The sequence below is a fragment of the Camarhynchus parvulus genome, chromosome 28 (assembly GCF_901933205.1).
Source record: "Camarhynchus parvulus chromosome 28, STF_HiC, whole genome shotgun sequence".
NCBI lineage: Eukaryota > Metazoa > Chordata > Aves > Passeriformes > Thraupidae > Camarhynchus > Camarhynchus parvulus.
The window spans coordinates 3,586,830-3,603,951 of NC_044598.1; the positions used below are offsets into that span (position 1 = coordinate 3,586,830).

Consider the following 17,122-nt stretch of genomic DNA (forward strand, 5'->3'; position numbering starts at 1 on the left):
GAGCTGTGCCCGGGGCTGGAGCTGCTCCCAGGACAGCCAAGGACAGGGACACTCCCGCAGGGGAAGGGGAGGGACGGTGCCACCCTTTACCTGTGCCAGGGCTCTGTCCTTGTCACAAGGGAGCAGTGGGGACCCCGCAAATCCCACGGGAGCTGCCCCAGGCAAAGCCCTGCTCCAAGGGCAGGGACCCCTCACCTGAACAGACAAAGCTCTGATGGATTAAGGGACATTGGAGTCACCCCATGTTTAAAACAATTCCTTTTTCCTTGGCTTTTCCTGTCCCAGGCCCGATGGTGTTACCTGTGCCATGAGGGGAGGTTTTGGAATATCCACAGTACAGTCCCTGGAGAAACAACACAAAACTGAAAAACACTTCCAAGTTTTACTTTTCCATCTTACTTTATTTCACTTTTTCTAGAAAATTCCTCCATAGTTCCACAAATTTAACAAAAAGTTTAAAATTCAGGACAAACAATCCTGTAACGTATTACAAACATGAGTTTTTTTGTGTTTTTTCTTTTTAATCTTGCAGTTAGTCTTGGCTCAGCTGCATTTCTTCCAGCTGAGTGAAGAACTTTTCTCCCAACACAACTTTTAAAATCCTCAGGTGCTGAGGTATTTAATACCTCGGCTCTAGGCAGAAATACAATTAAAAATTCTCTAGAAGTTGAAGTACTTACATTTTTTCTTTAGGAGTGCAAACTCATCTTGTCAGTTTTTGATGGCTATTCCGCGCCCCAGGAAAGCAACACCCATGTGGGTCCTTTGAGCACTGATTCACCTGTCCCAGGTGCACCAGGGGAGTGTCAGCATCACCAGAGCCCCTGGGCCAGCAGGGAGGAGCCTCCTGTGAGCAGAGCTGGCTCCAGCACATCCCCAATGGAAAACTGGAACTGGAGCCGCTCTGGGCTCTGCTCGTGGAGAGGCCCCTCCGGGAGGGACGTTTCAACCTCTCTCACCATCAAACACGGTCCAAGATCTGACAAAAGAACTGTTTCTGGATTGTTGCATCAATGCTTGGCTCGTTCTGATGCTCCCACCGCACCCCACGATCCCACAGGTGGCAGAGTCATTGCACTTCCATGGATCCAGCCTGACCTCAGCCAGCCTCGATCCCTCCGTGGCACAAACACCCAAACCGGGCTTTGCTGCCAGCCAGCCTTCCTCTCCTCTCTTTGTTAAACTTTTCTAATGGTAATGTCAGTAATCAAAGCCTCAAGGCTTAACACACGGCAGAGCAGGAGCCAGGGAGAGGCTCCTGACCCTCCTGGAGGATGGAGGAGCCAAATCCTGATCCCACCTCCAACACGATTCCAACTCAGCAACTCGGGAAGCCCTCGGGCTGCCAGCACCTGGCTGTGCCAGCAGCAGCACCACGAAGGACAGGGAAAAGGAACAGAGGGAAAAGGAACAGAGTCCTGCCCATTTTCCTTGGAAAAACCATTATGGCTACAAGTCAATTTGGGATTCTTTTTTTTTTTTCCTTCCTTTTTTTAACAACGCAAGCTACTACACATCCTCGAGGACCTGAAGCAATGCCCACAGCAGCACTGCCCCCTCCTTCCTAGAGTACAATAATCCATCCATGCTCTCAAGAGTGACACAAGAACAAACACTTTATCCACAAAAACCTGTACACGGCATGTTCAGAACAGCGTTCAGCCAGCCTAGAGGGAATCTACACAGGGAACTGCAAGGGGACACAAGGTGAGGCCCAAATGTGACCATTCTTGGTTTGCAGTCACCCCTCCTGTGCTCCCCGACGCTACCACATACCCCAAAAAACATCAACTCTGTAGAACAACTAAGTACTTGCAAAAACCTTTTAGTAACAAATCAGCATGTGCACACAATGGAGAGGAACTATTGCTGGGGAACAATCCTACCTCGGGTTTTCAGGGGGGATTATAAACAGTCTAAAAAAATCCATGTGTAAAATACTTCTTATAAAAACCAAACAAAATCCCTATCAATGCTCAGCAGACTGACCAACAAAGTCACTTCCAGGACAGGACGATGCCATGGCAGGCTCAGAACAGCCTCCCACAGGTGGGCTGGGAGCTGTGACCACAGGGTGCTGCCTGGGGTAGGGGCAGGACGGGGGTGGCACCTCCAGTCCCTTGAGGGGCAGCTCTGGAGCTGTGACAGTCTGGAAGTGCTGGGACTGGAGCTGTGGGAGGAGTGAGCAGCACTCAGTGGAGCTGGGGCTCAGCCCGGCCACCCCTGCTGCTCTGGGGATGGGACAGTGCCACCAGCCCCACCCCAGGGTGCCAGTGTGGGCACAGAGCTGCCTCCCCCTGGCACAGCCCCGCAGAGACACGAGGCTGTGACCAGTGTGGGTGTCCTGCTGCCACCTCCCCCTCTGCTCCCTGCCCTCCACCTTCTCTGGCCTTTCTATCCAGCCCTGGCATCGTCCAGCAAGAAAGAAAAGAGCTGAGATCACTGGCGTGACAGGGTTTGCACCTGGCATGAGCTTGAACTTCCATATATATATATATATACACACACACATATATATATATATATACACACACACACGACACATGAAAGGTGGTACAAGGACAAAATTAATGGGAATCGGGTCAACATGACCCAACTCAAACAAGCTTATCATCATATTGCCACTTCAGTTGATTAGTTGCAACATTTCCATGATAAAGAAAGGGGGAACCCAAAACAAGGGACAGCAAACCTGGGGGGGTGCAGCCCTCCCTGAGCAGAGGGGCTCCCACGCCGCCTGTGCCCCACGGCCATTTGGCAAAAGCTTCCCACAGCCCTTGGAAAAATCAGCAATTCCTGGGCAAATACTGAATTTAGGGACCAGGAGTGTAACACAGCTTGGAGGGAGGGCTGGGATTTGCCCGTGCCCACCTGGACAACACTTGGAGGTCAATACTAGTTTAACTAGAAATCCAGGAAGGGGCTGCATTAGTGTTTCTGTTTCTGCCTTTTCCTGCACAGGCAGCGGGGGTGGGAGAAGGAGGAGGGAACAAACCCAACTCCACTTTGTGTTTTACATCAGCATCTCCCAGGCGTGTCCAAAGATTTAAGTTCTCCCTTGTTTTGGTTTTCCCAAAGTACAGCCACTACTATAGGGGCCACTGTAAGGAGATTCCTCTTTGAGAACACAGAACAAAACCAATCACATGTTTTGGCAAAGTTATCAAACACTGACAAATGGAAAGACGATGGATGAGCCCCTTCTGGAGCATGGGATGCCTGGAGGTTGCTGTCCAGCTTCCTTACACTACAAATTGTCCACAAGAGGCATTGAACAAACGAGTCAAATCTTATTAAGCGCCTTCCCCTGCCAGAGCCATAAAAAAACAACAGAAAAACACACCCTTAAGATCATAAGACCCAACTAGGCCCTTCTTATACATACAGTACATACATATATATAATATATATATATAAAATATACAGCTTACAGTTTTGGAGTCCTATTACAGTTAAAGCAGACTGAAAGGAGTGGGACTTTGTTTAGGAGCTCAGATGAACAAATAAGACATCTCCAAAGCCCAGCAGGAGACAGCAGGTTCCAGAGGCCTCCTCACTGAGCACAGAGGGTCCTGTCCCCACCAGGAGCCAGGTCACCAAACCAGTGGGTGATCCCAGCTGGGATGGAGCTGGAATGCAGCCCCTCTCCTCTGCAGCAGACCAGCAGGAGCCCGGGGAGCCTCCTGTTGTCCTCAGTGTCCCGGTCAGCTCTGTCAAAGCCGATGTCACCCACACGGCGCGGGGCAGAGCGGGAGGGCTCCGGCTCTGGAGCTCTGCACAGGCTGGTCCCGAGCTCCAGGGGAAGGGAACAGCATCCACGCTTCTTCAGAGCTCAGAGATGCCTGGAAAATGTGCTCTTGAAACACAGTTGCTCGAAGGGAAACCGAAAAGGTCACGCTGTGCAGCCTAAGTGCAGCACGCCTGCTCTGCTGGGGGCCTGGCCCACAAAGCCAGGGAGGGGACAGGCTCAGCGAGGCGGGCGCTGGTTTGAAGCCTACAAGAAAAGTGCAGCTGGCTGAGCATTCCTAGAGCATGGCTGTTCTCTAAGGCAGTGCTTCTTCGGGTGAGGCAGGAGGATAAGAAGGCCTAGTTCCATGGGGTGGTTTCCTGGTACCAATGGAGGGGATCTCAGGGTGAAGAGCAGAGCCAGCTTGCCAGGCCCAGCGTCATGTGGCCACGGCCTCCAGGTAGCTCTGCAGCTTGCGGACGGTCGTCTCATCCAGGGAGAAGAGGTCAAAGTCAAAGGTTGTGTTGGTGACGTTGAAATGCCCGGTTTCCTCAATGAGATTCACGATCTGGAGAAGGGGGATGGATGTAAGTACAGCACAGAGGGGACAGAGCCCATCCAGGCTTTCCCACCCCTTGGAGGGGCTCATAACAGAAAGGGAATCCTCTTCCCAAAAAAAGCAAACCAGCTCCTCCTGCCTGCCTGACTAGCTCAGCCTGGACAGTGATGTGGGCATGCTTCCTTTTAATCATAAAAGAACAGAATATCCTGAGCTGGATCCCACAGGGATGATCAGCCCAGCCCCTGTCCCTGCACAGCCACCCCAGCAACCCCACCCTGAGCACCCCTGGGAGCTCCTGGAGCTCTGGCAGCCTTGGCACCATTCCCTGGGGAGCCTGGGCAGTGCCCAGCAGCCTCGGGGGGCAGAACCTTGCCCTGAGCTCCATGCCAAGGCCTGGCCCAGCTCCAGCCCTTGCTGGGCTCCTGTCCCTGTCCCAGAGCAGAGCTCAGCCCCTGCCCCTCTATCTCCCCCCAGGAGGAAGCTGTCAGTCAGACCAAGCTGTCAGTCAGACCAGGAGATCCCACCTTTGGGATTGCTACCAGCATGGCAGAGGGAAGATGCCCACACCACACTCCTGTACCACTTCCAACAAAACCATTGCATGCACAGCTGATTTTATTTTTTACTCTGTATTTTTGCTTTCAAAGCAAAGCAGAACCTCTGTGGAAGGGCCTGGCTGAGTCCCTGGAGCCCCAGATCCCAGGGGCAGCAGGGTCAGCAGGGCCAGGGTCTGTACCTGCTGGAGCACGTTGCGCTCCCGTAGTGCCATGAGCCGCCTGTGGAGCTCCACCAGCTCATCCGTGTAGGCCTGAAACACAAACAGGGACACGTGGAGCTGCCAAAGGGACCTCCCCAGTGAGGATCAGAAGAACTTGAGGCCCTTTCAGACACTCCCAAGTTTTCCCTACTTTTTTACTGCCTCCTCCTCCTTCTAAAGTACTGGGGCACTGAGGACTTCCCTTAAATACAAGTGCTCTGAAGGCCTTTCATTTATTTTTTTTATTTAATGACACCCACACCTGTAACCAGCTCCAAGAACTGGGCAGAACCTTTAGGGACCTCAGTGAGGTGAAGTTCACCTTGGTGACCCTCAGTGTGAGCTCCTCATCAATGGGTTCTCCTAATTAACTCTAAATTACCTGAAAACATCACGAGCATCAGTGACCAAAACCCAGCAATCTACTGAGCAATGATCTGCATCTATGTAAGGAAAAATTCTTGGAGTGCACTGTATTCCCAGGGGGTTTTACCTAAACCACAACAGGAAATGAAAGATTGCTCACAGGCTCAACATATTGATTGTTCTTAGGTAAGAGTGGTTTGGTTTTTTCTTAATTTTAGGTTTTTTTTAGGCAGCCAGCAACAGGTCTGTATCAGCAAAACTGATTTACAGAATCAGTGAATCACAGAATGGACACTGCTCTGCCCTCCCTGGAGGCAAGGAAGGAGGGAATTTCATTGAACAAACAAAGGTTCCAACTAAACCTGCAAAGCAGAGCATCAAATAATCTTTAATTTAGAAGATCAAAGCCAGATGAAACTGCCTTTTAATGAAGTGCCCCAGCACTGCAGCAGTGACCAGGCCATTGGTTCAGACAAAGGGCAAACAAACACAACAATTCCAGCATTTTGCCTATGAACACCACCTGGGGCTCCAGCTATTTAATGTACACAATTTCTGCAGTGTCACTCTCCAAAACCTGTCCTTCCAACATCTGGTTTTGGTTAAACTCAAGCTTTTACCCTGCTGAGACAGAACAATGAACAGGCTGGGCTGATTCAGGTGGTTTTGTGCACAGTGAGGCCCAACCATCCTGTGAAGCTCAGCTCCTTAATCAGAGAATCCTGGCATGGTTTGGGTTGGAGGGACCTTAAACCCATCCAGTGCCACCCCTGCCATGGCAGGGACACCTCCCACTGTCCCAGGCTGCTCCAAGCCCTGCCCAGCCTGGCCTTGGGCACTGCCAGGGATCCAGGGGCAGCCCCAGCTGCTCTGGGCACCCTGTGCCAGGGCCTGCCCACCCTGCCAGGGAACAATTCCTGCCCAAGATCCCATCCAGCCCTGCCCTGTGGCAGTGGGAGCCATTCCCTGGGTCCTGTCCCTCCAGGCCCTCATGGAAGATCCCTCTCCACAGGACACACCTTGTCATACGTTCCCTTCTTCAGGATCTTCTCTGGCTTGTTACAAGACTCTGGGCTTTTCCTCCCAGATGCCTGAGGGGAAAAGAAACCAACAACAGGACCGAAATTAGCTCAGGAAACACGGGGGTGTCACAGCAGAGAGCTGGCAAGGGAGGAATCACCTGTCAGCTGAGGACAGGAACAGGGAAAATGTGGTGCAAGGAAGAATTTCCAGGGCAGGGAGCAGGGGAGGTGGGAAGCAGGGGGTTCATACCTTGTTGTTTGCTGGGGGCAGCTTCTGCCCAGGAGGTGGCTCCCGGCTGGGCGGGCACGAGTCGGCGCTGTTGTCACTGTCACTGTCACTGAGGCTCAGTCTGAAAAACCACCAGCACAGAATGAGCAGCAGCAGCAGCAAACTCAGCACCAGCTGCCAGCTGAGCCACACAGAGCTGAGTGAAATTCTCTTCTTTAGCACAGACTACTGCACTGGCTGGGAGAAAGGGATTCTTGCAGTCTCCAGTGACCCATTTCTCCCCAGGGAGTTTTGGGTGACACATTACAGGCACCAGCTCAACTCTGGCACACACAGCTCCCCCAGAACAACTCAGCACCACTTCATTTCACAAACAGCAGCTGCTCAGGAATTCCTCCCAATGTTACAAAGTACCTGCATGAGAGGTTCACTGATACTTCTACAGGCAACAAATGGATTTTGTGTTGCTGCTGGTGTAACCTCTGAGATTTCCTATTTATTTTCATTCTCCTTTGGCCCCACAGATATGACAGGTATCCTGTGGTGAACTGTTATCCTCTAAAGGTCTACAAAAACACCCTTCCAAGTCCCTCTATTACTGTTTCCTTGATGAGGACAAGTGCAATAATGGACATTTGTTTGTTTTGGTAACCACCACCAGCATTTCCAATGTGGAGTGCTCTCTGGGCCAAGCATTTGGGTTCAAATATTCACTGAGACTCCAGGTTTGGGCAGTAACAGCATTTCCTGAGGGAAGAAGGTGAAGTTCAACTCTTTCCAGGGTGTGGAGCAGGAAACAGCTGTCACTGAGTCCAGAGAGTGGAGCAGCCAACACAGGGAGGGCAGAGAGTGACTCCTGAGCCCGGTCAGCCCAAGAGCAGCACACTCTGCCTGGCCCCACAGATCAAAGGTGTCACACTCCAGCAGCTCTGCAGAGATCTGAGGGTCACAATTGGGTGACTGTTTGAAGGGGCTCAGTCACTGACACCTGCCAGCTCAGCTCAGCACCTCCCAGTGCCTTCCCCTCTTTGTGCTCTGCAGCCAACCCTGCTGTCACCACTGTCACAGACATCTTTTATGGAAAATCCTTTCCTTAGGATTTTTCCTCCTGAGAAGCTGAGAGGCCTCAGGAACAAAATGTAAACAATGGTTATCTGCTGCTGTGGAATGCAACAGGTGCATCTGTGATTGGTCTCATGTGGTTGTTTCTAATTAACGGCCAATCACAGTCAGCTGTCTCAGACTCTCTGTCTGAGACAGAAGCTTTTGTTATCATTCCTTCCTATTCTATTCTTAGCTAGCCTTCTGATGAAATCCTTTCTTCTATTCTTTTAGTATAGTTTTAATGTAATATATATAATAAAATAATAAATCAGCCTTCTGAAACATGGAGTCAGATCCTCATCTCTTCCCTCATCCAAAGCCCCCTGTGAACACGGGTCACACACCACCTCTGTGCTGAGTGACCCCACACATCTGCCCTTCCTCCCCTCCCACACAGAGCCCTTTGATTCCTCTCTCCAAATGGAGAACACCCTAAAATGCCAAACGCAGAGGGCAAAGAGCCACCCAAAGAGCCCTGCTGTGGATTTGTTACCACCTGGAATCCCGGCTGACGGGGTTTGTTTTGACTGCTGCCTCCTCTCCTGAGGAGCTGTCGTCATCATCCGACTCCTCGGACTGCAGATCCTCCACCATGGAGCGCAGGGGGCCTGGGCACAAGGAGAGGAGTTCAGCACCAGGGCAGAGCCAGCACAGCCCCAACCACACCCAGCACAGCCCCACCCAAACCCAGTCCTGACTCCCTGTGACATGGGAATGGCAAAGAACACCCTGTGCAGGCAGCTAAAGCAGAGCTGACAAACTTTGCAGCTCCCTCCCCTCCCAAAGGAGAACAAAAGGACATTTTTCATGCCTGTGGGGTTGATTTAAATGTCACTGGAGACAGGAGCAGCACAGCATTTGCTGCACTTGGAACATTTAGTGTGTTGCCAGTTTCCCCCCCTGGGTTATCAGTGGAGGGATCTGAGAAAGGAGCTGTTACACACTGGCAAAGTGATGAATGGCACATTTATAATTTTTAATAAAACATAGATGAGATTGGAGGAGAACTGTTCTGGTGATTCTACAGATCAGGCAGCAGCAAGACATTTATAAACTGAAGCAGAAACCAAAGCCAAAAGGGAAAGAACCAAATCCAGAGGGATTCCCTACTCATAAATTAGCTGCCAAGAGAAGAAAAATACTTGTTCATGATGTTATAACATTATTGCCTTTTCTTGCTGAAGCATCACAACTCCAACACATGGCTGCATGCAAGAAACTGTATTATTATAGTGCTGGAAAAGCACATTTAATTCTCCTGAGCATTTTAAGGTTACACAAGGAAGGTTTTAACAAACTGTTCGTGAAACACACCTTGACTGTGGTTCTGAGATGGCTCGAAATCAGAGTCAGAGCTGGAGTCGGAGCTGGAGCTGGAGTTGGAAGGGCTGGACTGGACAGACTTAACCCCCCATAAAAGGGAAACAAAAGAAAAAGAATCTTAATCTTTCTAATCCAGAAAACCAAAGCACAAAGCACTGTGAGGCAGGAGCATCTGAGCACTCTACAGCATCACCCACCACTGAATACAGTTCTTGGGGTTACAGAAAAAACAAAATGTGGGATGAATAAAAACAACATTTATGGAATCTGGCAGGATATAGCTCAGCACTCCTGGGAGCAACATCAAACCCCTTAACACCACGAGGTTCAAACCCCACAAATAATGATATGGAGCACCTGAAAAACATTTAAATTAAAGCCCTTACTTTGAAGTGTGACACATGAGCAGCACAGAAGCCATAACTACCCAAACCCTCTTAAAAATTGTATTTATTGTACCCACCAAGATTCCCTTGAACCTCAGACTGATCACTGACCATGGAATCACAGAGTCAAGGAGTGGTTTGGGTTGGAAAGGACCTTAAAGATGATTTAATCCAAACCATCATCCCAGAGTGGTCCAAGCCCTGTCCAGCCTGGCCTTGGACACTGCCAGGGATCCAGGGGCAGCCCCAGCTGCTCTGGGCACCCTGTGCCAGGGCCTGCCCACCCTGCCAGGGAACAATTCCTAATTCCCAATATCCCATCCAGCCCTGCCCTCTGGCAGTGGGAAGTCATTCCTGGTGTCCTGTCCCTCCATCCCTTATTATCAGTTTATCTTTCCTGCAGGCTCCTTCAGGCACTGGAAGGCCACAATGAAGTCACCCCAACACTTCTCCAATGAACAATCCCAGTTCTCTACCCCTTTCCTCACAGATATGGAGATGTCTATCCCAACTAGCTCACATGACTCAAAATTAATTCTAAATTATTATTATTGTATACTAAACCCAGTGTTTCTACACCAGTTTGAGTGATCCACGGGCTCCACTTAAGTGTGAAAACAACAGATCAACTCAACCCTTGTGACCCAAATTTGTGTTTCAGCACTGGGCAGAAATAACAGGAGTATCCTGTGCAGTCAGAGTGAGTGAAGAGTAAATGAACTACTGGTTCAACATCCAGGAAGGAATTTTAGCAGCATCCAGGAAGGAATTTTAGCAGCCTCCAGGTAAGATTGGGAAAATTTTAATCATAAATCCGATACTGGCAGCAATCACCTGCAATAGCCTTGGGAACCACCAGAGGGCAGAAGAGGCCACAGCAACTCCCTCTGCCCCCAAGCAGCTCCTAAAATCCCCTAAAATGGGTTTTTTTGGTACTCAGGCCGGTTCTAGATTGAAGATTCTCAAAGTACTGTAATATCTTGCCTTTTTAAAAGTAATTCCCTGGAAATCAGCATTTCAGTTTCACTGTTTTGTTCCTAGGAATCCACTTACTACTCCTGATGCTGAAGAATCACACACAGCCACTGATAAATAATTTGACGCAGGAAGGGTTAATACTACAAAACCTTGAGACAGGCACAAAGAGGCACAATCCCTGCCCTGGTCCTGCTGGCCACACTGTCAACCAAATATTGTCAATATTTTCATTATTTCACTGTAAGAAGGAGGAAAATGTGTCAAAAATGGTATTATAACCCTTGGGAAGGGTTCAGGAGCAAAGCAGAATAATTTAACAATTCCAATATCAGGTCTACTGGAACACTGCAGCAGCCCTGGCTGTTTAGGGAAATTCCAATGTGGAAGTGGAGAGCAGAGAGAACAGGGTGCCCAGAGCAGCTGGGGCTGCCCCTGGATCCCTGGCAGTGCCCAAGGCCAGGCTGGACAGGGCTTGGAGCAGCCTGGGACAGTGGGAGGTGTCCCTGCCATGGCAGGGCTGGCACTGGATGATAGTTAAGGTCCCTTCCGACCCAAACCATGGTGGGATTTGATGAATATTTTCAAGCTAATTAAGCACAGCTCTTGCATCTGACCCACAGCTCCAATCCTAGATCCCTCATTTCTGGTAATCTGCAGGTCTTCCCTTAAATTCTTTAAAAATCCCTTATAATTAACTTAACAGGAGCTAAGCAGCAGCTGCTGGAGATAACCCATCTCTCCTTTTGCCATTTAGGCCATCAGCTCTTTGAGAGGAAGATGCAGATGGACACACTCAGTGACTGTCACTGGGATGTGACCAAAGCAAAAAGCAACACTGCCTCCCATCCCTGCCTCCCCGTTTTGTCAGCACTGAGGCAGCCAAGCATGAGGCCAGTTCAGGGAACTGGACTTGGTGGGGGAAGGAAAAAAAAAAAAAAGTTTTAAAAAAACCAAAAGAATAAAGGCCAAGGAGCTGAAACAGCAGGAGAAACTCTGCACTGTCCCCCTCTCTACAGCAGCCTGCAAAGACGTCAGCTGGGAGCCACCATGGAGCTGCAGCCCCAAGCTGTTGCACAATCCCCTGGCTGCAGCAGCAGAGCTGATTTAAGAGTTTCCAGGCCCTGCTCTACCCCCAGCGGCTCCCTCTCTTCAGTCATGTGGCTCCCACCGGCCCCACACAGCAGCGCCAGCAGAAACCCTGGGGCAGCTCCCAGTGCTGGGGACAGGGACATCCCCCAGGGTGCAGAGGATCCAGAGCCTGGGTGCTGCTGCCAGGACATTCTGCAGCTGTGCCTGGGGCTCAGGTTCCACAGGAACCTCTGCCACCACTCCCTGTCTGTCACACAGAGTGTCCCCAGCACCCAGCAGGAGCTGGGCCAGAGGGCACTGGGCAGGACACACTGGGGCAGGGACACACTGGGGCAGGGACACACCGGGGCAGGACAAGGGGACACTGGGGCAGGGACACACCGGGGCAGGGACACACCGGGGCAGATGCTCAGCCCCACTGTCACAGGCTGTGGCTCCAGGGACAGCCTGGCAGCACCAGCAGCTCACACTGCTGGGATCAGAGGAGATGGGGACACCTCGGGGACAGCGAAGGACACTCGGGGATCTGCACAGTCACAGGTTTGCAAAGAGGGCTATATCTGGAATTGAAATGTGGGGCTTGCTGAGCACTGCTGCACTTTGGTGAAAGGCTAAAAGGAGAGAGGAACTGCCTCTTCTTAATGCCTAATGTGGAAATTTATCCATCTGGGAAGTAAAGTCATAAAATCCCAGAATGGTTTGGGTGGGAAGGGACCATAAAGCTCGTCTTGTGCCACCCCCTGCCATGGCAGGGACACCTCCCGCTATCCCAGGGTGCTCCAAGCCCTGTCCAGCCTGGCCTTGGGCACTGCCAGGGATGGGACTTCTCTGCAGAGTGGAATGAACACTGCCCAATGAACTCTTCTACTGGGAGTCCTACAGGAAAAACCCTTCCTGACAAACACATCAATACTTGTTGTATCACAGTGCTGATTAAATCATAATACAAACTGTCCCTAGAAAATTAATCTTAATAAAATAAACCTTTCTTAAAGTGGTCAGGAGGAACCAGTTCCAGAATTCCCATGACATTATCCTGTGAACCCTATTACAAGATATATGGCTCCTTTATAACAAATATACAAGTGAAAAGTAGCAAGAGTTTGGATTTGTCTGCTCCTTCTAGCATTTTTTTGCCTTCTTTTGGAAAACACTTTTTAGAAAACAGAGGATGAGGAATGTTCTCAGTTGTAAAAAGGAAAAAAATATTTAGACAGCTTTTAAAAATAGTAGTACAAGAACAAATTTGTTTTATGTTTCACAACACAACTTATTTAGATTTAGTGGCATGTGGTTGTATTTTGAGCTTCAGCCAATGGCACATTTCTTACAGGCCACGGCAGGAAGAGGGGCTTTATTTACATTTTAATACTGGCTTTTTTTCATTACCAAAACGGAGATGATTTCCTTCTTTTCTGAAATAAGATCACATTCTAAAACACTGCCATCATCAGCAGGCAGAAAGTGTCTCTGTATCTCTTGTAGTTCTGTAGACGTCACTGCAAGGGATGAATGAGGGACCATAACCTTAAACTCTGATTTTTAGGTAACTCTCTGCAGAAAAATTTCAGTAAGTTTGTATCTGAAACAGGAGCTAAACCACACAGGAGGAACATTTAATATTGACTGGAGTTTCAAAGAAGAATTTTATTTAAGAGGCAACCCAGCCTAAGCATTTACCAATCTGCTGCTCTATCTTCTCCGAGAGATTATTTTTACCATCTTTTCCAGGCAGGGATTTATCATCCTTCCACACTCTGGTAAAGAATAAATCCCTACTCACCTCTGACTTGAAAGAAGTTTCATCCTCTGAGTTTGACTCCTCCATTTCCACAGGCTTTTTGATCTCCTTGGCCTCGCTCTCGGATTTTACCTTTTCCACTTTGGCATTCATCTTCTCCTTGGTTTGTTTCTTCTCTGGATATGAGGAAGACGAGGTTCTGGGAGATGTCCCCAGGATATTCTTTACCCCTTTGGAGCTACTCTTTTTTTGTTTTTTGGCACTAGGCTTTGGTGACTCCACGTTGGAGGGCCTCTTGCTGGAAGACTTTAACTCCGGCTGTGGCCCCCCCTTTGGAGAGGTGTTCTCCAGTTTGGTCTCCTTCACAGCCAGTTTTGGTTCCTTGAAAGCAGCTTTTGGAGGTGCCTTCTCCTCCTTAGGCAGTTTGTTCTCAGTTGGTTTTCTGGAGGAGTCCTTCAAAGGCTTGTTCTGTTCTCTTTCAAGGTCTTTGGAGGAGTTTTTGCTCTCAGAGTCTTTCCTAGGCCTCTCCCTGTGCTCCTTGGTTACTTTATGTGGCTTGGATGCTTTGCTACTTTCCTTGTTTGCATCCTAAAATTCAGCAACAGAAACATGCAAGCTGGGTATGAAACTGCAGCTCTGCACAGAATGATAAAACACATCCTCATAAATCACATGGCAATGTTTGTTCTGTGCAGAAATCCACCCCCACATGCCCAGGTAAACATCCCCATTTCCCTCAAGCTGCTGCACACACACTGGCAGTGAGCACTTCAACATTTAGGAAAGGATGAAACATGTTCTGCTCCTTTCCAGGCTCAGTCAAAGGTCTAGAAACATCTACAGATGTTTAATTCAGGTTTAACCTGAATGCAAACACAGATGCAGCTCTGAGAGCACCCTGGAGGAAGGGAAGCAGGAGAATGTTGTCTCTTTAGCAACTGGCAATTTTCACCAGAGCTCATCTCAGAGCCCTTTATTCCTCTGCTGTGTTTTCCAGTGCTTAATTCCCGACCAAAATTAAATCAGCCACTAACAGGTAAGTCATCTTCACTCTGTTTCATAACATCAGAAGGCATAACTGAAGTGCCAGAGTGTTTAGAGCCCTGAAGAACATGGCTATCAGAATTGAATTACACTGGGAAATGAATTGTTGTTAATACCTGTGACTGTTCAGGCTGACACAGTGCATGTAATCCGCTCCAAAACACATTGCTCGGGGATTGTTTCCCCCATGTAGGATTATACAAAAATAGCTTCAGTACATAAGGGAAAAAACCAAAAAAACTTGAGGTTCTTTGGAAGTCTCAGGCCCTGGCTACTGCTGGACACAAACATCCAGTGTGGAAAGCACCCACTGGACCAAGTGAAGCGCATTTGATGTTCTCTCCAGCACTGCCTTGAGGACAGAGGAAGGGCTGACTTTCCACTCAGCCTTCCTGCCAAGGGGTGCAGGGCATGGCAGGCAGTGAGAGAGCCCCAGAACCCATCCTCAGCATCAGGGACACAACCAGAACAATCAGAGAGGATGTCATCTGCCTTTAAGGACGAAACGATTCACCAAAAATTCCCAGTCTGGCACATTTAATTTTCTTTTCAAAACTTCCCTGGAGAGAGGTCTATCAGATCATAAAAAAGCCTCCTAGAGGCTTGGGAAGTTCCAGACCATTAACTACTGAACTGCAGAGTACAAGGAGGTTCAGAATTAGCAGCAGCCAGGAACAGCTGCTGAACAAGCTCTCAGCAGCCTGGCCTGAAAGACTCCCTCACCTCAGGCTGACCCAAACATGTGCTGCACTGACCTTTGACCCATGGGAGGGTTTGGTCTTCTTGGGATCAGAGAAGGCAGAGAGAGGTATCGTGGGCAGCATTGGATAATCAGGACTTGGCCTTGAAACAGTCTCTGCTCCTTCTGGCATCACCATTACCTGGGAATAAAGAGGAGGGAAATTATGTCTGCACAAAGTCTCACGGACTATTAACTATTAACACATGATTATGTTAAGCCACTTGCTCAATTAACACACTATTATTCATCTTTTCAATGTTTTTTTCCTCGCCTGCTTAAAGGCCATAAAAAGATATTGTCTATGGAATGCTCAGTTTCAAGGCAACTCCTCAAATACAGAATATTAAACCCACAAAACTGAAAGGCAGCAATGCAATATCGAGTGTCTTTCCCAAAGGGAATGCCAATATTCTGAGCACAGGCAGGCAATAAAGCTCTGGACAAGAACTGTGTGTTCTGCTGCAAATGCTCTTCCCCTGAAAAAGGCTAGGGAGATAAATCTGGAAGGAATGAGCAAGATTTCCTTGGTTTAGGAAAAGCTGAATTCACTGTTTCAGAGGAAAAAAGGAAAAAAAAACAGGGCTTGGGTCTCTCCCTTCACAAAATCTTAACACCAAGCTCTGAGCTCCATGGAACAATTCCTTTCTTACCTTCCCTATATCGTCAGGATAATTCTGTGGAAAATTGCCACCAGAGAAAGGGCATCAAAAGTGATTAACAGCTGAAACATCTCAGTACACAAGGACTAAAATACCATACTGTGAAAATCCTAGAGAGCAGATGATTTCCAGCCATCCTAGGGCTGAAATGAGCGCCTTCCTCTCTCTGCCCAATACAGGAAAGCACTGGCACACAGTGGAACAGGAATCATGGAGTGATGAGGATTGGAAAGAGCCTTAAAGCTCATCTTATTCCACCCCTGCCACAGGCAGGGACACTTCCCCTACCCCAGGTTGCTCCAAGTCCTGTCCAACCTGGCCTTGACATCTCCTGGCTCATTAAAAACTTCCTGCCCTTTGTGGTTTGGACTGATTTGCCCAGATCCTGCAGTTATTCAAGGATCATCCTTTAGTCTATCACTACTCATTACCTTCCCAGATGGAAAGGTTCAGTTACTGTAGCAATCCATACTCTACTGGGCTTTCTAGAGAATATCTACTTCCCTCCCCACCCCAACCTGTTTTCACTCTATATTGTCCAATTTTTCATTAATTTTTTTATTATCTAAGCCACAAGTAGCTGATGCCAGGTTTAGAGGTCATTTATTGACCAAGAAGCACTATTAAGTTAAAAAAATAATAATAAGGAATGGTTTGAAAGCCTCTCTCTTTCCTTGAGCTTTTCTGTATTGACCCAGCTCCTGGCACCAGGCAATATCCACAGCAGATCCCACTTTCCAGAGGGGTTTTCTGCTTTAATATTAATGCTCATATTTAAATTGACAAAAGAAATATCACCAATCACACACCAACAAAGGATTTGTTCTGCTGCAAGTGCTGCAGCCCTATAACCACGAGTCAAAACTGGCTGGGTCACCTTTTAAATGAATGTAGAAAACTGCTTGAAGCCTGCTGGCCTTAAAGAAACCTCAGAGCAAAACAAGCCCACTCCTTTCAGGATCCCAAATTGGGCACTTACCCCTCCAGCCCTGATGAGTTTGCGCCTGAATTCCTTGGTGGGGTTGTTGAAAGTCAGTTTCTCACAACGAAGGTGGTTCACAGGTGGGTTCCCCTCCAGATTTAGGAACAGGTCATATGTGAAACAAACCTTTTTGGGCTCCTCCTAAAAACAAGAAAGGCTTTGGGAAACTGGAAGAAGCTTGGCAAGCACACTAAGCCTGGGGATGCGAACAGTCACTCCTGAAAATCCCAAATAAACCACCAAGTGTTGCATTCATGGAGTTTTTCACCATGAGATCAGAGAGCTGGAAATTAAACTATTTGTTCTTGAGGTTAACATTGTTCATCAGGAAGTCAGGCATGAGGCTTCTCACTGCAAAAGCAATGCATGGACACAGATTTTGACTGAAAATTGTCTGTTTAAAGCTGTTCA

General features: G+C 48.6%; 1 protein-coding gene across 2 annotated transcripts in view; it reads right to left on the reverse strand.

Moving 5' to 3' along the window:
- Positions 1–380: 380 nt before the first annotated feature.
- Positions 381–17,122, reverse strand: part of MLLT1 (MLLT1 super elongation complex subunit) — a 32,204-nt gene continuing 15,462 nt past the window's right edge. The window contains exons 4-12 of one of the 2 annotated variants that reach the window (XM_030966670.1): positions 16,709–16,852; positions 15,084–15,209; positions 13,327–13,872; positions 9,082–9,169; positions 8,264–8,375; positions 6,685–6,784; positions 6,432–6,503; positions 5,026–5,097; positions 381–4,295 (exon numbers count right to left, since the gene is read on the reverse strand). In XM_030966670.1, coding sequence (XP_030822530.1) covers positions 4,167–4,295; positions 5,026–5,097; positions 6,432–6,503; positions 6,685–6,784; positions 8,264–8,375; positions 9,082–9,169; positions 13,327–13,872; positions 15,084–15,209; positions 16,709–16,852 — 1,389 coding nt within the window. In that variant the 3' untranslated portion in view covers positions 381–4,166. Of the gene's footprint in view, positions 4,296–5,025; positions 5,098–6,431; positions 6,504–6,684; positions 6,785–8,263; positions 8,376–9,081; positions 9,179–13,326; positions 13,873–15,083; positions 15,210–16,708; positions 16,853–17,122 lie in introns of both variants that reach the window. The other variant, XM_030966669.1, reaches the window with a different exon arrangement.